Source organism: Boleophthalmus pectinirostris, unplaced genomic scaffold (genome assembly GCF_026225935.1).
Source record: "Boleophthalmus pectinirostris isolate CB_2022bp ecotype Guang Dong unplaced genomic scaffold, ASM2622593v1 HiC_scaffold_11, whole genome shotgun sequence".
NCBI lineage: Eukaryota > Metazoa > Chordata > Actinopteri > Gobiiformes > Gobiidae > Boleophthalmus > Boleophthalmus pectinirostris.
In genome coordinates, this window is record NW_026570994.1 from 11,587,859 (window position 1) to 11,610,847 (window position 22,989).

The window sequence follows — 22,989 nt, forward strand, 5'->3', positions numbered from 1 at the left end:
GTGAGGGTGTTTTTCACTTGGGAGCTTTGGTTCGGAAACTGGGTGAAATCTCTGGCTCTAAAGACTGGATGAGTTGCGTGAAAAACAAGCCTTGTGCAACCCAAAATGGCGGCTCATGATGCTGCAGTTTCATCGTGAATTGAGAGCGAGGGGGGCGGGCCGTAAACTGCATCACAGCTGATCTGAAGCTTTCCCCCCCTCAAGTTGTTTTTTGCAGAGGAGCTTTGCAGGATTCACAGGGGGATCTTTTCTTCTTGTTGTTTTCTTCCCCCTTTCCTCCTTATTTTAAAACAATTGCCTTATTTTTTACTTCTTAATCGGATTTCAACACAAACGCACTTCCAATATGCCACTTCTTTTCAGAATATCCTGCTTTTATTTGTTGTTGTCTACGATGGTATTGGCACAGCTCTGACCCAGTTTGCTGTATTTTTGCCTTTTTGGTGTGCGTAATGCGTTAAAACAAGCGTCCGTGGAGATGTTTGCTGCGGGGGATGAAGTCAGTTCCTTGTTGTTTACCTCACAAAAGGAGTCCCCTACTGGAGCTGCAATCTCTCCAACACTAGAGCTAAGCCTGACAACGTTATACACCGTTTTGTACTCTTTCCTATTTATTTTTGTCTACCTGCAGCTTTGGCTCATTTTGCACTATGGACACAAACGGTTCAGCTACCAGAGTGTTTTTCTCTTCTTGTGTTTGCTATGGGCAGCTCTTAGAACCACTCTATTCTCATTCTACTTCCAAAATATGGTGCAGGCCAATCAACTCCAGCCCCTGGCCTATTGGGTGCTGTACTGTTGCCCAGTCTGCCTACAATTCTTCACCCTATGCCTGCTCAATCTGTACTTCACACAGGTAGGTACACACCCCCTTCTTCTCCTCCATCTCTTTGTGTGTATGTGTGTGTGAGAGTGCAGTGCCTTTGACTATGACCTGATTTCAGCAATACAGCTGACTCCGCAGTTTCTATGGCTTTTATATTAATTACATTTCAAACCACTATTCCCATTTTGCACAATTCGGCTCCTTTATTTGACTTTCCATGGCTTTACGCTGCTCCATTGTTCTCCACTACTGCAGCACCCCCTAAAGATACACACTCACCATACAGTCAAATCTCATCATGGCTTCATAATTAACTTAGGTTCAATATCATGCCTTTTCACATGGGGGTTGAAGAATGTAATCATCTTCATTGATTTTGAATTATAGAGCCCCAAGTTTCATAAGCTGGGAGTGTATTACATAAAACAGGGCAGGATTGCAAAATGAGAATTTGTTCGATCAATTACTGCCCCTCCAAACATTTATTTATTGACATCACTGATAGCCCTAACAAACAAACTGTATACATACATCATAGCACTGTATAGTTTACCCTGCAGGCTTCAATTTGTCCAGTCTAAGTCAGACATATTTGACAATAATCACCATAGCGTGCAAATGCATAAGCCTCTTCAGATGGTTCACAGTTGTTATTTATTTTAGAGCTATTAAGTCCTATTATTAATGATTTAGGTCTGTTTGCTAGATCACCCTTTGTTTGATTTGATTAGTCTCATTAAGATCTTGCACATTTAGTTTAACTCATTTCACTAATTAAAAGTGGTAATTTGCTGTCTAATCTCTTTGTAATAGTTCATCAAGCATCTTAAGCAGTTGATGTTGTCCACTTACTGCTGTTATAAATAAATATATTACTGTTTGGATATTATGGAAAATGTGGTCAGATTGTTCCATACAGAGTTCTGCTTTGGTTCATTGGAGACGAGCACTTTGTCTTATGTCCGAGGAAGACAGGATAAAAGCTTGAGCTGCTTGCCCAGGATAGGAGGACAATAGTGGGCAAGATGGAAAGAGAGAGAGAAATAGAGGGAGGGAAGGATAGAGAGAATGAAAGAGAGAGAGAAATAGAGGGAGGGTGAAATAGAGTATGAGAGACAGACAGAGAAAGATAGACAGAGGGAAAAGGAGAGAGGAATAGATGGAGAGAGAGTGACTGAGAGATGTAAAGACAGAGAAAGAGAGAGAGATATAAACAGGATGAAAGAGAGAGAGGAGAGAGAGAGATTGAATGTCTGAGAGAGAGAAAGAGGGAGATGAGGGGGATATATAGAGTGAAAGACGGAGAGAGAGGAGGAGGGGGCATGAGGGGGGGCATAGGGACACAGCTGGTCGGTCACTCTTGTTCAACACCTGCCCACTGCAAATGTCAAGGACTACTGTAGTTTGTTTTCCCACATACAGTAGTAGCAATAGTATCACTTCTACCATTGTTTAAAACCTGCAAAATACCCCAAAGAGGAAGTTGTCTGTCTTGGCCAAAATGCTGCCCTAGTTTTGAATAGGTATTGAAATGGACACGTCACATGACTGCCGTGTCTGTCAGCTGACCAGTGCCATGGCAACGTATAAATGGAAAGAGGAAAAACTTAAGTGTCAATTGATGTGTCATTAAAGGCCATTTATAACCTGTGAACATATTTTCCTGCATGGAATTAAAAGGCCCATATGACACTATTTTCTGATTTATGTTATAATGTTGTTTCCACGTCACAAACATACCTGGAGTTGCATATTTAGGCTGAGTTTTCCTAATACAGAAAACACTCTGCTCCACCTTGTGATGTCAGACTAGCAATAATAAAGGGCTAATCAGTCATGTGTGAATGAAACAAAACACAAATCCAGGTATGTTTTTGAGGAGCTAAACATGATTATAACATGGCTTACCGCTCACAAAAGTCAAGTTTCCGTAATATAGGACCTTTAAATTAGCCCGGTAAGGCCAATAGATTAAATCTAACTTGAGTTAAATAGTCAAAAAAGAAAAGATTTTACTTGGGAAAAATATCATTCTTTCTTTGAAGTAGGATTTTTGCTTTTTTTTGGACTCTTGATTATGCAATAGATTTCATACAAGGTACAAAACATAATGCACAGGGAATTACTGTATGTGCAAAAGGCAGATCAGAACAAGTCTTATGCAATGAGTAAGTCAATAAAATATTAAGTTGAATTCAGGTAATCCTCTTGCTGAACCTCCCTGCTTACCTTTGTAAATAACTTTCTATTTGCTACAACAATTGCATGTTCTATGCTCACGATATGTGTACTAAACTGTGTACAAATGTAAGAGTTCTTCTGAGAAAATATTGCTTGTAAAGAAACTATTACTATTTCAACATCTACTACTACTATTACGACATCTACTACTATTATTACAACATCTACAACTACTAATATCTTCTACTAATTACGAGTACACCTATTCCTTGAACTATGTAGAGTTGTCAGAAGTATTGAAAATACTAATACTAATACAAACTGATACTAAAACTACTATCTAAACTAAATACTAATTTGAGCAAGAATCAATACTGAAAAGTCACATTTACAGTACAGAAGTGAATCTTTCCTGAACAACTTTTGAATGACTTTGAGCTGTATCAGAACAAGTATAAAACCACATAGACTAGTAGAAGACTGAGGGATGCTTGAGTACCGTGTTGAAAATCACATTCCATCCATCCATCCATTTTCGTCCGCTTATCCGGGGCCGGGTCGCGGGGGCAGCAGCCTAAGCCGGGACTCCCAGACTTCCTCACCCCAGACACGTCCTCCAGCTCCTCCGGGGGGACCCCGAGGTGTTCCCAGGCCAGCCGAGAGACAGTCCCTCCAGCGTGTCCTGGGTCTTCCCCGGGGCCTCCTCCCGGTGGGACATGCCCGGAACACCTCCCGAGGGAGGTGGAGGAGCAGCGGCTCTACTCCGAGCTCCTCCCGTGTGACTGAGCTCCTCACCCTATCTCTAAGGGAGCGCCCAGCCACCCTGCGGAGGAAACCCATTTCAAGCGCTTGTATCCGCGATCTCGTCCTTTCGGTCACTACCCAGAGCTCATGACCATAGGTGAGAGTAGGAACGAAGACTGACCGGTAAATCGAGAGCTTCGCCTTTCGGCTCAGCTCCCTCTTCACCACAACGGTCAGCGACCGCATCACTGCCGAAGCTGCACCGATCCGCCTGTCAATCTCATGTTCCGTCCTTCCCTCACTCGTGAACAAGACCCCGAGATACTTGAACTCCTCCACTTGAGGCAAAGACTCCCCACCCACCCGGAGAGGGCAAGCCACCTTTTTCCGGTCGAGAACCATGGCCTCAGACTTAGAAGAGCTGATCTTCATCCCAGCCGCTTCACACTCAGCTGCAAACCGCCCCAGTGCACATTGCAGGTCCTGGTTCGATGAAGCCAACAGGACAACATCATCTGCAAACAGCAGAGATGAGATCCTGTGGTCCCCAAACCGGACCCCCTCCGGCCCCTGACTGCGCCTAGAAATTCTGTCCATAAACACAATGAACAGAACCGGTGACAAAGGGCAGCCCTGGCGGAGTCCAACATGCACCGGGAACAGGTCTGACTTACTGCTGGCAATGCGAACACAGCTCCTGCTCCGGTCATACAGGGACCGGACAGCCCTTAGCAAAGGGCCCCGGACCCCATACTCCCAGAGCACCCCCCACAGGACACCACGAGGGACACAGTCGAATGCCTTCTCCAAGTCCACAAAGCACATGTGGACTGGTTGGGCAAACTCCCATGAACCCTCGAGCACCCGATGGAGAGTGTAGAGCTGGTACAGTGTTCCATGGCCAGGACGAAAACCACACTGCTCCTCCTGGATCCGCGGTTCGACTATCGGCCGGATTCTCCTCTCCAGTACCCTGGCATAGACCTTACACGGAAGGCTGGAACACACCCTCCGGTCCCCCTTCTTATACAGAGGGACCACCACCCCGGTTTGCCAGTCCAGAGGTACTGTCCCCGTCCGCCACGCGATGTTGAAGAGGCGTGTCAACCAAGACAGCCCCACAACATCCAGAGACTTAAGGTACTCAGGACGGATCTCATCCAACCCCGGAGCCTTGCCACCAAGGAGCTTTACAACCACCTCAGTGACTTCAGCCAGGGTGATGGATGAGTCCGCCTCCGAGTCCCCAGCCTCGGCCTCCTCCTCGGAGGACGTGACTGTGGGATTGAGGAGATCCTCAAAGTATTCCTTCCACCGCCGGACAACGTCCCCAGTCGAGGTCAGCAGCTCTCCCCCCGCACTGTAAACAGTGTTGGCGAAGAACTGCTTCCCCCTCCTGAGGCGCCGGACGGTTTGCCAGAATCTCTTTGAGGCCGTCCGATAGTCCTCCTCCATGGCCTCCCCGAACTCCTCCCAGTTTTTGCCTCCGCAACCGCACGGGCTGCAGCACGCTTGGCCCGCCGGTACCCGTCAGCTGCTTCAGGAGTCCCCCGAGCCAGCAAGGCCCGATCGGATTCATTCTTCAGCTTGATGGCATCCCTTACTTCCGGTGTCCACCACCGGGTTCGGGGATTGCCGCCGCGACAGGCACCACAGACCTTACGCCCACAGCTCCGAGCAGCCGCATCAACAATAGAGGCCGAGAATGAAGCCCACTCGGACTCCATATCTCCAGCCTCCCCCGGAATCTGGGAGAAGTCCTCCCGGAGTTGTGAAAATCACATTCTATTGTCTAAATAAAGAGTATTTTTTTTATTATAATCGTTGTTATAGGGATGCAACGATCCAGCTTTTTCAGTTTCTCGACCGATATTGAAACTTTAAGTGTCTGCTCATCACACAAGAGATTCAGTTGTGTTATAGAATGGTTATTTATTTCTCAAATCGCTACTAAATAGCTTCATATGAATAAAACATGATAAGACTTTCTAGGCCAAAATCAGCCTGTAGATAGTCTTATTGCCAATTAAAGGCCAAACCATGATATCATTTTAACCAGTATTACGGAAATGAGATATGATCCAGCAACATTTTTGGTATCAGCATGCTATCACTCCCTTGTCCTTTATGTTTTCGAAAAAACTATTTACCCAGTAAGAGAAATATTAGTTTTTGCAGTTACTCTAATAAAATGACCATGTACTTTATTCATTCTTTCTAAATATTTTCCAGTGTTCAGAAGTTCAGTGCAATAGTAAAATTGCTTACTAATGCTTTTGCAATCTGGCCTATTCAAAGGACAGTCACCACTCAATTGTGACAGCGTATATACCTGACACAGATTCACACGAGATTTCTGATGACTCTAAAACCAGACCTCATGATTTCCTTCTGTTTTTTTTTTCACAATAGCTTCCTCTAACACACACAATGCTTGTAAAACTATAAACTACTCTATAAACACTTATATATAGCTTATGTACTTATTTTAGCTCTGGCAAAATGACTCAAATTGTCAATTGGGTTCTCTTTCCAATATTTCACACTACCTTATATTAAATTATGACATTAATAATTTGAACTATTACACTGAAATATATTAAATTAAGACTGTAATTGCTATTAAATTAAAATCACAATTTATGCAGATATCTCATCATTCTGAAGGCTGCAGTTATATGGGTGGCACACATATGTTGTTTTTATTATTTTTAATTGTTATGTTTTGTAAGCACTTTGGTCATTCCGTGTTGTTTTTAAATGGGAGTTGGAAATAAAGCTGCAGTTTTACATTTTCAAACTATTTCTTGTCTTTATGCGGCCTTATGAAATCTTGCAGTTTGGATCTCTGCAAACATGCCCTGAAATGCAAATGTGTCTTTCAATAGTTAAACAGGTCATATTTTAGGCTTCTCTCCAAATGCACTGCTCCTTTACATGTTTAAAATGTGAATGTTGTGGACCAAACCTTGAATTTAAATTGTTTAAATTTTCAACAAAAAATCTGAGTGCAATTCAGCTGTACATGGAATTTTTTTGTTTGTTTTGGATACGTTGTGCACCAACACCATTCCACAAAGTAAGTGAAGTGAATCTAGGGCAGCTAGTGTTTTGCACTGGATGAACTTATGCACATTTTCATGTTTGTTGAGGCAGTTGTTTGCTCAGTGCCATAGGACAGATTGTTACATGATGAATGACATGAGTGGTGGAAGGTAATAGTAGTCAAATACTGTACTTGAGTATACATTTTAGGTATCTGTACTTTACTTAAGTACTTTACAAGTACAAGTGGATACCTTTTACTTTTAAGTCACTACATTTGAGAGTAGGTGTCTGTACTTTCTTCTTCATCACATTTTTTAACTGGACTGAAAAGTATAAGTCTTTCTCATTATTGTTTGAGACCTTCTGAAAAAGGCTGAAGTTTTATTTTGAACACATTCATAATCTGAGCAAACAAAAATATACAAATAAAAACAGCTAGGAAAAAACTGTTGATTCAATGGTTTCTATTGAACAATATTCAGCTCAAATCTTTATCAAAATCAATACATTTGAAGCCCGATAAGACCTCAAAATCTGCACAAAATACTTTTACTTTTTACTATTTAAGTACAGGTACTTTAAAACTTTTATTTAAGTAGATCTGATACTTTTACTTTAAATTTTTTTCTTCAGTATTTATACAAGTAAGTACTTCTTCCACCACTGACTGGCACTTATTTTCTGCTGAATGCATGTCATAGCCCAGGAATCTCCTTGGGCCATGTTAAGTTCACACTCCTCTCCCAGCACGACCCACCTGACCTGACCTGCTTTTGCTTGTTTTTTAAGGTCATGTTCAAGGCCAAAGCAAAGTATTCCCCTGAGCTTAATAAGTACAAGTAAGTCTGCACTGTTTCTATTTTAATGCCTCTTAAGTAGGATTTAACAACTTCCTCTTGTGTCTCCAGGGTCCCCTTGCGATTGTTCTTCCTGAGTCTAAGTATATTTTTCCTGGTGGTGAATATTACATGTGCGTTGTTAGTGCAAGGAGCTCTGGAACGCTCGGAATCACCAAGGTAAGGAAGCTTTCAAAATGAAACTCTTATGAACACAGAAAGTTGGGGCAAGGAGAAAAAGTACAAAAGCACAAATATTATCGATACTTTGCACTGCATGGATGTCTATGGCCGAATGTTCTGCAGTTACCATGGTGACACAATGCAAACACTACTTAAAATGTTTTAAGATCAAAGTTTAAAGCATGAAATATGAAACTGATTTAAAAGAACTAATTTTCACTAGTCTGTGATCAATACGAGCGTGCATTGTCCCGTTAAGATGTGTGATTTTCAGCAAAAAAGTGAGAGTGAATAACAGAAAAACAATGGCTAATGCTGACTTGAGGCTGTGATATTACAGTCTCTTATTGGTCATCCTTAAATCCTGATTGAGTGACAGGTAAATATAACCAATCACAGTGATGTGTAAACTCTCAGATGAAGACGAAAGCTTAAAGGTGCATTGTCTAACTTTTCTGGTGGAGAGTCTGTCAAATGCTTTTCTCAGATGTTGCAGATGTTATTGCTGGAATGTTTCACAGTATGATATTATAAACCTTTTTATTTTCATGGAGACCAAACCAGGCAAAGTTACAGGTCAGGTCTGTGGAGAGGTGACCCCGCACAAAGTCAGAATGCCTGTTTTACTAGATATTTTGAAGGTATAAAACCACCTGTAACTGAATCCATGTAAGGTTGATTTGTTTAACGTCATACTGTGGAACATTCCAGGCAGAGCAATGGCATATCCATAGAAGAAAGCAAGTGACCGACCCCCAATCAAACAGTTACACAATGCACCTTTAAGTTTCACCCTAATATAAAAATACTAAGTGCACCAACATAATCACATCACCCTAAATATGCTTGTGTACTATTTGCTACAAATATATTCACTCCTCTGTGTGTGTGCAGTGACGCTACTATCCGACATGCTGTTTTGGCACGGGTCCTGATCAACGACAGCCTGTTTGTCCTTTGTGCCATCTCTCTCGCTGTTTGCATCTTTAAAATCGCCAAGATGTCTTCAGCTAATGTTTACCTAGAATCAAAGGTAACAATACAAACCCCATATTAAAGGTCTTATGTTACACAGTTTTTAGCCATTTTATAATCTTGTTTCCTCATCAAAAACATACCTGGAGTTGTGTTTTGTTTCATTCACACATTTTTGAGTAATCCTTTATTTTTGTCTACATCTCCAAAGCTCAAAATGCTCTGTTCCACCTTGTGATGTCATAAAGATGTAGTTTTCAAGTTAACACCTACCTTTTACCTTTAGTTCAGTAGAGATTAGCGATTCCAGATCTGAAATCGTCCAAATATTCTAATGAAGGTCTACAGGCTTTATAAACACAGTGGAGCACTTCCTGTATTAGCACATGACATCACAGGGTGGAACAGGGTGTTTTCTGTCTGAGAGAAGAAATCAAGACCCTAAATATGTAGATTTTGTGCGTTAAAACGAAAACGAAACACAACTCCAGGTCTGTTTGTGATGAGGAAACTACATTATAACATAGATCAGAAGATAGTGTAACATAGACCCTTTGAAAATTCAGTTAAGTTTTATGCATTAACATGAATTGATGATATTTTTTAGGGGACATCGGTGTGCCAAGCTACCGTCATAGGAGCTGTTGTAATTCTCCTATACGTTTCCAGAGCGTGCTACAACCTAGTGGTGGTATCTTTGTCACCACAAGACAAGCCCAACCCTTTTAACTACGGCTGGTACAGTGTTTCTGATCAGGTACATTGATTTTTCTACTCTTCCTTTCATGTGATTTGGGGGGTTGGTAGAGCTTAAAGGGTTAAAGGGCTTTGTTTGACTATAAATATCTCCTATGTGTGTGTGAGTGCGTGTGTGAATGTGTTGACCTACATCATGATGGCTCAGGACTGGAGATAGGCAGATTCAAAGGGCTGTCGCTCTCTCTCCCCCCCATGATCACTATAATCTGATATTACAAATTACAGCTGTAATCTATGGGTATACCAGCTGTCAATGCACTATATAAACATGTTTAAAAATATACATTCACCTATACAATGAGTACAAAGTAGTTGCTTTAGATCTGCAAAAGTATATAGTTAGGGCTGTCATGATAACACATTTTGAATTGTGTTATATATAGCAAATTTAAACCTGAAAAATTATTTTAAATGTACAGTATGATTAAAAGATATGAGCTGCTATAGGTAAACAGTTGATATAGTATATACCGTGACAGCCCTATGTATAGTGTATACTGCAAATTAAAACTAGAGTCAATAATACACTGTTTGGGCCAAATTATTGTTATATTACATCTTGCAGTACCCATTTTGCAAAGAAACTGTACATTGCCATAATGCAAAAATCTAACAAAGAGAGCCTAAAATAGACATGTTGTGTTTTAAAATATTTATATGGCCTTCGGCGTTGATTTAGTCATAATGTAGCCTTGTGTTGGGTCTGCTTTAGTGTTTGTGCTGTTTAAAGGTGCACTGAGCAACCTTTCTGGTGGAGCATGATCGCTGAGCCTGGAATGTTCCATGGTATGACTTTAAACCATATAGCGTTTATTCATTACGGGTGTTTCTATTCCTCAAAAATACAGTAACTCCTTCTATGAATATCAGCGCCTCTTCACAGACCTGACTTGTAATGTACCATAGTACTATAACCTGCCTGTCTCCTTTGTGATATGCAGGTTTAAACTATGCTGTGGGACATTCTAGACAAACCAATCAGGTGGTGGACCCACCATTAGAAATGTTACACAGTGCACCTTTATGTTTAATTTTAATGTATAGCATTTTTGTGTTAATTTGATCAAACAAAACTTAATTAAAACATCTGATTTTTGTTTCTCATATTCTTTTTAAAGGGTTCACAATACATTATCATTAGCCCTCTATCATTTAATACATTTATTTAGCTTTTATTTAATACATTGTGAAATAGGACACTTTTGCATGTTTCTTTCATGCCAGTTACATCAGAACTATTAAGATTTAATACAGAACTGTTCTTGTTGCAGGCTGACGTGCAGGAAATCACTGGTGAAGCCTACATTATATTTGGGATCATTCTTTTCTTCTGGGAGCTGCTGCCTACAAGCCTCGTGGTGGTTTTCTTCCGAGTTCAAAAACCAAACCAAAACCTGGTAAACATACATTAAACCCTTTTATTCAAGTACAATTTATTTTATTTCATTTATTTAAGGAATCTATTTATTTCATGTTGGAGGCTGTATATTAGATTCAGTCATCAATATTGCAAAAGACTAAATATATAACACCTTCACTTGAACCATTTGGATGATTTCAGCCCTGGATTTGGCATCCTCTATTGAACTCAAAGTGAAAAGTAGCTGTTAACTTGAAAACTACCACTTCGTGACATCACAAGGTGGAACAGGGCATTTTGAGCTTTGAAAATGTAGACAAACTAATAATAAAGGATTCCTCAAACGTGTGTGAATGAAACAAAAACACATTTCAGGGAATGTTTTTAAAGAGGTAACATTATAACATGGCTTAAAGCTCATAAGAGTCAAAGTTGTGTAATATTGGACCTTTAAAGACAGATTATATTGATTATTGTTCTTAATACTGTTAAAAAGTATATAAAAATAGTCCAATAAAATAAATCTAAATATACATACATGCAACTGTAGAGTTGTGATTCTAATGTATAAACCTAATATTGATATAGACTCCATATTTAATAATAATTTTCTCTGTCAGGCTCCTGGTGGTATGATCAACAGCCACAGCTTCAGCTCTCGTGCCTATTTCTTTGACAATCCTCGACGCTACGACAGCGATGACGACCTCTCCCGTAGCATCACGAGCCGAGCGGACCGCACCAGCCTCCTCTCCACCACCCCCCAGATGGGCCCCTCCACCTGGTACGGCTCCATACCTCGCAACTGCAGTAGCGCTATCATGTCCGCCCAGCCCACCTCCTCCACCGCCCCCCTGCTCTTCGCCTATGGGAATATCCAAAGTCATCACCATCACCATAACTTTTACTCAACGCCGCAAAACAACAACTATAGCAACCAGCACCATGGCAACTACTACTCGACGCCACAAAATTACTATTGTGGATCGCAAACGTACTACTGCACACCGCAAAATTGAATCAAAGAAAGAAAGATGGTGGACCTAAGATATTGACGGTGGTATATAGACTAAGTTGAAGGATGTCATGGCTTTAAATGCATGGATCAATCACAAGGACCAATGCTAACATGGCCAGCGGCAGCCATTTTGTGTCCAAGACTGGAGTCATCAGGGACCAAGCCCTCAATATCATGTCATTCTCACTCTATATGTAAATGGAAACATACATTACAGTATTGATCTAGCATAACATTACGACCAACTGCCAATTGGCTCTGTGCACTGTTAACGTCACTACTTCCTGTCCAATTTTATCTCTATGTGTAGAGTGACCATATTTTCAAAATCAAAAACTGGGACACTCACGGTTTTGGGTGGCTGGTAAGAATGAAATTGTGAAGCGAGTACGTAATTAAGGAAAATTGCACTCAGTCCATTCATGACGAACATGAGTCAGTATAGTCACATTTTCTTTTTGTTTTGGTCATTTTTAAGCAGCTTCTCTGTATTTAACCTAAACAAGTGACAATTTCTGCCTCTCTTTACAGTTGGCGAGGATCAAATTGGTCAAAAATAGGGATACCTGGGACATTTCTTATATAAAACTGGAACAAATCAATGGTTTTGGATAAATCTGCTGGGACAAGGGGACAAAACTGGGATTGTCAAAACTGGGACTGTCAAAACTGGGACTGTCAGAAATGGGACTGTCCTGGGTAAACAAGGACATCTGGTCACCCTGTCTGTGGTTTTTGCAGAGTCGTGCTAAAATTAATAAATATTTAAAGATAAGGCAGTGCACAGTGCACAGGGAACTGGGGGTGGGGAGGGTAAAAAGTACACAAATAAAACAAATATAAATAATAGAAAGATAGATTTTTGTGTCTCAGTGCTAACACTAATGCAAATTTTGAGGCATAATAAATATTAAAACAGTGCCACAAACTGAAGTGTTTTACATATAAAAATGATTGGGTATTCTTTATATTTACTCAGTTTGAATATTAATTGTAGGTTGTTTGTTTTGTGTTTTATGATTTTGATAAATGTGACTGCACTGAGCCTGTAAGGGTGGACACAGGAATCATTTCTTCAGCTTTGTGATGCAGCAGCTTCTCGGTTATTGGATGAGCTCAGTTGTCTTAACATCACAGTTATTATTCAAATTCTTTACCATTTTCGCAAATTGACAATGAAGATGTATTCTGTGTTCTTTTCTGTACCTGTCAGTGGTCGTAATGTTATGCTTTAAAGGTGCACTGCGCAACATTTCTAGTGGAGGGTCTACCACCTGGCGTCTCCATGGAAATGTCACTGCTTTGTGGAGAATGTTCCACAGTATAGATTAGTACAGATCTGAGGAGAGTTGCCCTATTCACATAAGGAATGATTGTATTTCTGAGCAGTAGAAACACCTGTAATGAATAAATGCTAAATGGAAATATTTAGTTATACAATGGCACATTCCAGGCAAAGCAATAAAATCTCCATGGAGACAAGCAGGTGACGGACCCTCCATCAAAAAACTGGCTCAGTGCACTTTTAAATTGAAATACACTTTAAAAAGCTATTGTGACTATAAAGCTAAAATAGTCTGCTTGGCTACAGACTATGCCAAAACAGCATTAGTCAGCTAATCATGCTATCGAATCCAATGTTTCTGTCGATGCCATTAAAAGCTTAGGCTCTTGTATATGGTTGCTGCACCCACTGACAGTCTATTTATGGACTTTGAAGTTTACTGAACAGTTTTGTAAGCAAACTAATATTACATTGAGAGATGGCGAATGTGTAGCAAAGCAGCTGGTTTGACCAAGAACAGAACTGTGATCTGTCAACATAGGACATTTGGGACATTGTAATATAGATGATAGATTATACATTCAAGCATAACTAAAATTTCACATGAAAGGATGTCATATTTTTAATCAAAAATCTGAAACATTTTGCACTTAGAAAACTTTCCAAATAGACTAACAAATGTAGGACGTCATTTCCTACCATATTTATGTATTCTCCTGGCAATCCTCTATTTTATTATTGACTATTGATGTGCCATCACATTAGATCATATCCAATTCATTCCCTATGGAAATATTTTTGCACAAGATGTGTTTGTGTGTGTGTCCGAGCTGATTTCTAATCCTGAACTGTGTGTTTGAATTTCATTGTTTGTCTTTTTTTACTCGTAGGTCTTTCAATCTCATAACTAACTTCAGTGTCTGAGCAATATTTCACAATGTTGGAACATAACTCATGTAGTGTTTTTATGTTTGACTGAGGGAATCAATGTCCTCCATACTGGACATGTATATTAACTGACAAATACCGATTAATATGTAAGATATCAACTTTATAGTGGTTTAAAGGAAAAAGTTATCGCTCATTTACAGGGCATGCTTCTGGATCCAATCGCAACAACTCAATAGTGTTTTCTGTTAAGTGTGATAGCTTACTTGTGTAAATGTTTGCAACAGGTGACAGTGAGTATAATTTTATCATTTTGTTTAGTGGCAAAATACTGAATGTAACGTGCAAAAGATCACCGATTATGTATGCAAAAATGCACTACCGTGTTGAATAAAGGCCTACTGCACACTTTTTAAAGAAAAATAATGTTGCTTTGACTCTATTTGAATGATGGTTACTGGCCTTTTGAACTTAAGAGATTCTTGCTGGTTCAAACTTTTCCACAACTATGCGCATCGGATCATGTGGTTTAATTTGCTGCTTAACAAGTTTATTAGGAACATCCGAATTAAATCAAAATCCGCTAGCCAAGCCTCTGCAAACATACAACAGTTGGAGGAGTCTAGATGTCTAGTTTAAAGCAGCATTGTGTAACTTTTCTGGTAGAGGGTCCACTACCTGCTTGATTACATGTAGATGTTAACATTCTTCCCTTAACATTCTACAGGATGGCATTTAATTTAACTATCTCCATGTAGCTTGGCCTGCTTGTCTCCAAGTCAGATCTGTGGAGAAGAGGGCCCGTCAACAGTAGTAATCCATGTTTTTACTGTAGATTTGAGAAATTAAACCATCTGTAATTGAATAAAATATATTTGTGTCAGAAATGTTGCACAGTAGACATTTAAAAGGATTTAACCAATGCTGTCAAAACTTCACATCAAAATTTATAGATTCATTCATGTGATTTGGAAGATAGGGTACTACAAATCAACAAAATCAATACATTTATTTAATTTCAGCTTGTACAAAATGTGTTCACCCCATGTTTTTTTTGACCAAATATAGACAGCTAACAATGCATCTTAGTAATACTAGCAATCCAGTGCATGAAATTACCCTACTTTACATCATACGGCAATTTCTAGACAGCTACATGTCTTATAATTTAAACAAACGCAAAACTATGCATAGTTTTTGACAAGCTTGTATAATGTTGTTCAGATATTTTCAGGAATATTGAGGAATATTGCACTGCATCTCAATGAAACTTGTGTCTCTTGTAACCAACTGTAAACAGATGTAGGTGGAAAGACAAGTAAAGCTATAAGACAAACACTTAAACTAAATAGTCCCAAGAGGAAGATTAAGAAGGTAAGGCACATTTTCCCCTTAAAAAGGTCCTATATCACGCAATATTCACTCTAGTAAGCTTTACGCCTTGTTACAATGTTAGCTCATCCAAAAAACATACCTGGAGTTGTGTTTTGTTTCATGCACATGTTTGAGAAAGCCTTTATTATTTGTCTGTGTCTCCAAAGCTCCAGATGCTCTGGTTCAAGTTAACAGCTACTGTTTCCCTTTAGTTTAGTAGTAAAGACTGGCAATTCCAGATTTGAAATCATCCAAATGATTCTAGTGAAGGTGTATGGACTTTAAAAACACAGTGGAGCCCATTTCGTATAACCACATGACATCACAAAGGTGGAAGGTGGAGTGTTTTCTGTATGTGTGAAGAACTAAGCCTAAATACGGGTTTGTGTGTTAAACATGTATGAATGAAACAAAACTCAACTCTAGGTATTTTTTTGATGAAGAAACATAGGACCTTTTAACACTTAGCCCTTGAAATTTATAAAACTTCTACTGTTTCCAAATGCACAATTATCAGCATATCCAAGAGTTGAATCATATATAGAATTTCATTTTTTAGGACAAATATTTGTCCCTCACCCAGCAGAAAGTTAGTGGACCCACTGTCAACTAAACCAGAACTTTTCAAGTCATATCACCCCCTGTGCCACCCCTGGACCCCCTGTAGGTCATTTAGAGTTCACTCAATTAACTCCAGGAACAGAGAGGTCAAAGTTCATCATCTTCACTCTCTTCAGTATTGTCCCAGGAAGTGAGCCGTGTGCATTTGGGAGGCAGGAGCTCGCACTTCTGTCAGGACTCAGCCTCGTTGATCACATGATGGTATCCCCGCGATCTCATTGGCTCCGTCTGCCGGCAGATGACCGCGAGGAGGATGGCGATGAGGAGGAAGAGAAGGCAGCCGGACACTGCTAGGCTAATGATTACTTCTGGAAATATTGAAAAGAACATAAATTAGAGCAAGCACTGATTTTCAGATGGGAGTAGGCCTGTCACCATAATTACTATATAGACTTATCATTCAATATATGAAAGGTGGAACAATATTTATTATATTTATCCCGTTTACATTTTCTTTGCACTACTGGTAAATGTAATTATTTTTGTCAATATGATAAAACTTAAGCTGTAAAAGGTGATGCTATGTATGATTTTGTAGTAAGCTAGGACAGTGAACTCAATATTTGTGACTTTTCTTTAATATTTCTTAACAAATATATCTTCAAAAGAGGAGAGTGTGAAAACGGCATATTCTAATTTTATTTTATTTTTTACCTTTCTTTGTTCCCTCTGAAGGAAGCTGGCATTCCTTATCCCGATCATCAGAAATAGAAGGCTTTGTAAGTGCTTTGAATTCCTCAAGGGGGCAGTAAAGAGCACAGCCAGGTAATTGCAGTTGGTAGAGTTCAGTGCTGTTGCGGTAAAACATGGACACTGTAAGAACTGTGAAGGAGAAAAAAAGGTTTAAATATGAAACCAAGTGAGTTACTGTTTTCCTTTTCATTTTTGTAAATATTTAAGCCCTTACCCATTATCCTCCTTGTTGAGTTCAAAGATATGGCAAGATGCATAAGGTGGTTGAATGAAATTGAAAACATTAAGGCTAGCCTGGAGAGCAGCTACAGTAGTGTCATGCTGTCAAAATAAATGCATTGAAATTAACAACTAAGCAGCACAAATATTAAACAGATATAGATACACTGTTTGTATGACATTTGTTGAACATTTTGAACTTACAGCTGACAGCATCATGAACTTAAGTTGTGGTTTGGGGTCTTCAGCGGCTATTCGAGTCAGATTCTTCACTATCTCTCCTAAAAGCATACCTGGCAAATGACAAATACATTTACATTTTAAAATCAGAAAAAAGAAAAGAAAAAAATGAGAGAGTGGGAAGGGCAAACCAGTTCATACTGTTATACAACTGATACTCCACTCTGTCAGAAGTTCGGTTAGATTTTAATGAGCTTTATTTGAATACAATCTGAGCAGAAAGAGCTGACTTAATAGGAACAACAATAGGTGAGCTGATGTATGCTGTTAAACAAGTCTGTCACACATGTAATTAGTCACAAGATAGTTAGTATTAGCCAACAGTTGTTCAGTTGGTCACTCTCACCTTTTTGTTACCTCCGCCAAGGAGGTTATATTTTTGCCGGCGTTTGTCTGTTTGTTTTGTTTGTTTGTTTGTCTGTTAGCAACATAACTCAAAAAGTTATGGACCGATTTTGTTATGGACTGATTTGTTGGAAATGTGAAAAGGAAGAACTGATTTCATTTTGGGGGTGATCCGGAAGAAATCCTGGATTCTGGATCACTTTGAAATTTTAGTTAACATTGTGGTAAATGGGGCCAAAAATTTTGTTTCTCAATATCTCGGTTAATTATTGACCAAACCCCATGAAATTTGACTCAGGGATGGACAATGGGATCCTCTTTCATATTCCAAAGGCTGATCCGGATCTGATCCAGAAGACTGATTTTATCGCAATTTATATAAAAAATGGGGGTAATCCTTGGCGGAGGTCTGCGCTCTCTGACTGCTTTTCTAGTTTCAAATCAAACACTTAAAATTGTCTTGTATTAAACACTGGCTCCTGAAAATGTGTTGTTTAAATCTGTTTTGTATTTTTTCTTCAGCTTCTCTTCTCTTCAAACCTTTTTTGACAGCGTTTGCTAATGTGTGCATAGTGCATCTATGGTAACTGATGAACATGCTACCACAGACAAACATGAAGAACACCCCCAGCGTGATTTCACTGCAAAGTATCAATCGCTCACCTCCCTGTAGGCGGCTCTTCTCTGTTTGCTTGTATAGTCCAAAGATTGTCTGTAAGTAATTATAAAATCAAGAGGTCATTATTGTATAACAATAGCCAAAGGAACAATAGTGAAAGAATAAAAATAAAGGATGAGGGCGTTACCCGAAATGCAAAATCCTTCAGGTATTTGAGCTTGGCCATGACTTCAGGAGTGACCCAGACTGGAGGAGTCATGTTGTGCTGAGCCTAAACACAGTAAACAAAACAAATATACATGAATTTATTTACACCAGGATCATGTAGAGCGGGTTAATATGAATATTTTAAAGACCAAAATGACGAGGCTCACAGCAGCAGTTACAAAATAGAGTTAGCAATGCCCATTTGTTTATGGAGTAACAATGGCAACAGACCAGTTAATAAATGCCTCAAAATATAACCATCACTTTAGATGTTGCTAAAACAGATAGTAAAGTGGTTAACGTGTGCGTGATTGCAACTTAAGGATGTGGTTGTTTTTCGGAAGCTTGTGGAGGCTAGTGACTGATAATGCTTCGTAAGAAAATATCTAAATCATGTACATTTTCTCCTCTTACCTCACAGAATAATGTATCATAGACGGCCCAAACGGATTCGATGTCTGTCTTGTTTAATAAGGTTTTATTTCTCACCAGCTCAATGACATCCTAAACAAAACAATGGCAGTTACTGTGTGCGTACAATAATATTGCATGCTTAATTTAACAGCTCATGTCCTCATCAAAAACATACTTGGAATTGTGTTTTGGTTCATTCACACGCTTCACAAATAAACCCTGCATATTATTCTCTCAAACTTTACCTCGTACAAAGCAGTGGTGTTCAGAAACTCTTCAGTCTGTTCAGTTTCATTCATCAGCAGTTTGTAGCGAGGGCAGTCATTCAGAGGAAATGAAAGAAGCTGGAACCAAAACACATGATATATCAGAAACCGCAAAAAAGGAACCATTTAAAAATGAGTTAATTTACTGTTACTACTACTGCTAATATTATCTATTACTAACCCGTTCCTCAGACATTGGGACAGTGTGCACAGGGACAGGCTGCCATTTTATGTCTGGGTTAAAGACCTGGGAACCATTTGGTGGGTACAGACCTGAAATTTAAAATGTAGTAATTGAAGTGTTTTCAGTTAATACGTATATTTTTGATAATTTGCACTTTTAAACCAACTTCACTTTTGCCACAACTATTATTCCTTGTAAATGCAAATGTATTTTATTATTACTTTTAATTACATATTGATAAGTTATACCCTGTAAATTGTTATTCTTAACTTGATTTAGATTATGAATATACACATTTTCTTTTTCTACATTTAACCATATTTTTATACATTTTTCATTATTATGACAAAATATAAAATTTTAAAAATAAGAATAAAAGTTGAATCTACAAAATTGTGTATTAGAAGTTACTAACACAATTTAATATCTCCAATATGAGATCAATAAATTTGCATCTTCTCATCTTAAAAATGTATGGCATTTATAGAAAACAGTGGCAACTTACTGACCTGCAAGATTAGCCTCAGCGCTCATCAATGTCCGGTCGTAGTCTGTACTACGCACCAATATCTGTGAGGACAAGAGCCAGTTAAAGTCAATGAGACAATCTTCTGGCAGGACTTCTTAACACAGAGATGACAAAAAGACGTCTAGTGCTAATTGTTAATATCAGTAAGCAAGGGCTACTGAGGGCAAATACTTTACCTCATGGCGGTCATAAGATTCTTTAAGGAAACCAGTGTAGCGGTGTCGCAGGAATTGTCCAAGCTTGTAGTGTTGTTCCATCCCAATCTATAAACCAAAAAGGACATTTTAGAAACAGCAAAGTGACTACACAGGTTTTAAGACAAGCAAAGAAAAGGCAACCACAAACATGAACAGGAACCTATATATAGGTAATATATCAATATTTGTCCGTTTATGTAATGTGCTCAAACAGGTTGTACAAAATACAGTTGTAAAAATAATGTGTTACCTCTAGGGTTGTATCTAAAATCAGATACTAAAACTAGTATAAAAAATAGATACTCATATCAGCATGTATTGATACCAAAAAAGTGACATTAACAGGACAGAAATTAACTAATCCTGAATAGCTTTAGAATGATCTTGAGCTGAATCAAGAAAAATCAAGAAAAAAGAAGATCATATAGACTAGTATGGACTGAGGAATTAGGCAAATATAAGGCCACATGGTAATGTAAAAAGTATTGCGATTTCATGTTCAAACTTCAAAGTGACATTTTATTGTATAATTAAAAGATGTTTTTTTCCTATTATCATGGTATCGGGAATGGTATTATTGAGGATCAAGCCTATTCTTTATTATTGAAATTGAGTTTGAAATTGTGACAAGTGACAACACAAATTACTTTAGAGGTTAACAGTATTGTACATTGAAAATATCACTTTAAAATGCACCTGAGAAAGCTGGCCGAAGCCTTGAGGCCAGGCACTCTCTTGGTAGGGGTCTGTGGGGTAGGAGTGGACAGGTGATCGGTCTCCATGACGAAACAGCTAAAAGAGAAGTACAGAATTTACAATAAAACTTAGATGGTCATATTTATAAAACGGAAGTTGAAATGAAAGAAACTCTGGTCTTGGGCTTCACAGCATAATACATTTAATTTCTATACAAATGGGAGTACACGCCCAAAACTATATATTCCACGAACACGCCCCATTCTACAATAAAATAAATTACAAAACTGAGCACTTTGCCATCACATGATAGTGTCAAACCAACACCACCAGAAAAGGTGTGTCTTTACTGGTGAAGTGTCTGCCAACTGCTTATATCCAAATAGAGGGAATTCCTTTGCCTTGAATGTTATACAGTATGGAAAAAACTTGGTTATCACAGTCGGGATAAGTTACTGGTCAGACCTATGGAGAAGTAAGCCTGCAGAGAATAAGAATTCAATGTTTTTTGAGCAATAAAACACCTGTAATAGATAAGTTTAATGCAATACTGTGGAACATCCCATGCAAAGAAATAAAATCTCCATGGAGACAAGAACATAGCCGGGCCTCCACCTTAACACTTACACAGAGCACCTTTAACGTTGCAGAACTGAGATGTGAAAAAAGAAAAAAAAACATCAGCTGACACAGCAAATTGTTGTGTCTGTTCTTTTACATAAGCTTAGACTGATAAAAAGTGGGTCACCAAAGCTCGTATTAGGTCTGTCAATAAGTAACCTGAAGCTACAACAGCTGGGGTATATATTCACACGTAATGGTGCACAGGAAATTACAGGTTTGGTAGGTTTTGTAATGCACATGAGGAAAGCCAAACAGTGGACAATTTAAAGAAGCTACTAAGGTGTTTAAAGAAGCTACTAAGGTGTTAAGCTTGCCCATCGGATTATGAAGATGTTAACCAGCTTTTCAGTTACAGCTTTCTAGGAACGTAAGCAATGCAGGCTAGACTTCCTTTCTAAATTCGAGATTGGATGTTGAATTTTACAAAGCTAACAGTGCGTCAGTAGCACCTATAGCCTGCTGACACACAGACATACAATACTTTTATGCAATAACTTAAACAGCGGATACAGGGGAAGTCTAATTTTCACTCCCCTGTCAGATGCTTTGATGAAGGAGAAGGAAAGTTCATAACATCAAGAGTCATATTGGGTAAAGATAAGTGATAAAAATAGTCTCAGGGCATCTAATGTGTGTAACATCATAATTTTTAGACATGTTTTACTTGTCATACTTGACCTTAAGGGACATTGCAATAACTTGACTTGTTAGAATTAATTACTACAAGTTCAAGAGTGTTGTCAACACCTACTTAAAAGATAATTGGACAGCACTTGTTAAAACAGGGGTCGTACCTAAAATGAACCCTACCTGTCTGAGTGGTGCAGGTGAGGAGAGCTTGAAAATAATTGAAAAAAAAAATACATTTTTTATACAACAGCACGCTTTAGCGAAATTATCAGTAACTTTGGTACACTGCGTAACTAGTTATGAATGTCTTTTTTTGCACAACATGCATTTGCTGACGGAGACGTCATCTGCTCCTTCGATTGGATTTTTATTGATTAATTTTATTAGTTTAGCTGTACTGTGGAAATCTGTCAAATTAGCAAGAAAATCATGTGTTTTACTGTGTTTTTTGTGTTCATCTTAGTCACGTACTAGACTGCGATGTTTTCAGGAGTAGCAATAACGTTCTGCTCAAACTTTTTGGAGATCGTGTTTTTTTTTTTTAGCGACAGCAAAACAATTGGACAAAGACAAGTAATTAGACGTGATTAGGTTGTTATTATGTTCAGTTCAATTTACCGTTTTTTCTTTCGTTTTTCTACTGAACGAAAAAAAAAAAACCGTTCAGATGAATTCGAGGCAAATAAATAACTTTCACAGTAATGCGAACAGTCAAAAGGCTTTAGTGACAGTGATCTCTCATATAGCACGATCATCTTAGCGCGATAAAAAACAACTGACTTTGCATCCAAACTACTCACCACAGTGACATAAACCAGCTCTCTTTCGCTGACCACTGTCCCGCACACACAGCTAAGGACCAGGAGGATGAGCAGGGGTCCCGGGATCATCTTTGCAGAGTGTCCGCCCGGAGGAAGAGCTAGCCCGCATCTGCTAACCTCAAGACGCCACGACCACTGCTGTTTTGTACCGAAGCAGCGTCACAGGCGTCACCGCGTCCTTACGTCACAGCGGTGAACGTGATTGGT

The 22,989-nt window shown here is 39.0% G+C and overlaps 2 protein-coding genes across 4 annotated transcripts; one reads left to right on the forward strand and one right to left on the reverse strand.

Annotated features, from left to right (window-relative positions):
* The first annotated feature begins 12 nt into the window (after window positions 1-12).
* On the forward strand, window positions 13-14,518 carry gpr137c (G protein-coupled receptor 137c). 2 transcript variants are annotated; one of them, XM_020917120.2, is made up of 7 exons: window positions 13-856; window positions 7,589-7,638; window positions 7,708-7,815; window positions 8,713-8,851; window positions 9,401-9,550; window positions 10,824-10,949; window positions 11,533-14,518. In XM_020917120.2, exons 1-7 carry the CDS (start codon window positions 479-481, stop codon window positions 11,929-11,931), a joined length of 1,350 nt encoding a protein of 449 aa, XP_020772779.1. In that variant the 5' UTR covers window positions 13-478; the 3' UTR covers window positions 11,932-14,518. The 2 variants fall into 2 exon arrangements, with proteins under 2 accessions (XP_020772779.1, XP_055019920.1); XM_055163945.1 differs by having other exon boundaries at window positions 7,601-7,638.
* A 575-nt stretch (window positions 14,519-15,093) lies between these two features.
* Window positions 15,094-22,933, reverse strand: acp2 (acid phosphatase 2, lysosomal). 2 transcript variants are annotated; one of them, XM_055163954.1, is made up of 13 exons: window positions 22,762-22,933; window positions 20,708-20,803; window positions 19,991-20,077; window positions 19,795-19,855; window positions 19,283-19,374; window positions 19,081-19,179; window positions 18,836-18,925; window positions 18,402-18,485; window positions 18,259-18,307; window positions 17,215-17,303; window positions 17,006-17,112; window positions 16,753-16,889; window positions 15,094-16,406 (listed from the first exon to the last, which is right to left on the reverse strand). In XM_055163954.1, the coding sequence occupies exons 1-13, from the start codon at window positions 22,849-22,851 to the stop codon at window positions 16,270-16,272; spliced, it is 1,218 nt and encodes a 405-aa protein (XP_055019929.1). In that variant the 5' UTR covers window positions 22,852-22,933; the 3' UTR covers window positions 15,094-16,269. The 2 variants fall into 2 exon arrangements, with proteins under 2 accessions (XP_055019929.1, XP_055019934.1); XM_055163959.1 differs by having other exon boundaries at window positions 16,753-16,922.
* Between the last annotated feature and the right edge of the window lie 56 nt (window positions 22,934-22,989).

What these genes read in the sequence shown, in the direction of transcription:
- gpr137c (XM_020917120.2), top strand. Translation starts at nt 479, where the DNA reads ATGTTTGCTGCGGGGGATGAAGTCAGTTCCTTGTTGTTTACCTCACAA. An exon ending in CCTGAGCTTAATAAGTACAA is followed by an intron (nt 7,639 to 7,707) that starts GTAAGTCTGCAC and finishes TTGTGTCTCCAG; the next exon opens with GGTCCCCTTGCGATTGTTCT. An exon ending in ATGTTTACCTAGAATCAAAG is followed by an intron (nt 8,852 to 9,400) that starts GTAACAATACAA and finishes GATATTTTTTAG; the next exon opens with GGGACATCGGTGTGCCAAGC.
- acp2 (XM_055163959.1), bottom strand. Translation starts at nt 22,851, where the DNA reads ATGATCCCGGGACCCCTGCTCATCCTCCTGGTCCTTAGCTGTGTGTGC. An exon ending in TCCCAATGTCTGAGGAACGG is followed by an intron (nt 19,180 to 19,282) that starts GTTAGTAATAGA and finishes TTTTGGTTCCAG; the next exon opens with CTTCTTTCATTTCCTCTGAA. An exon ending in TTCAGAGGGAACAAAGAAAG is followed by an intron (nt 16,407 to 16,752) that starts GTAAAAAATAAA and finishes CAATATTTCCAG; the next exon opens with AAGTAATCATTAGCCTAGCA.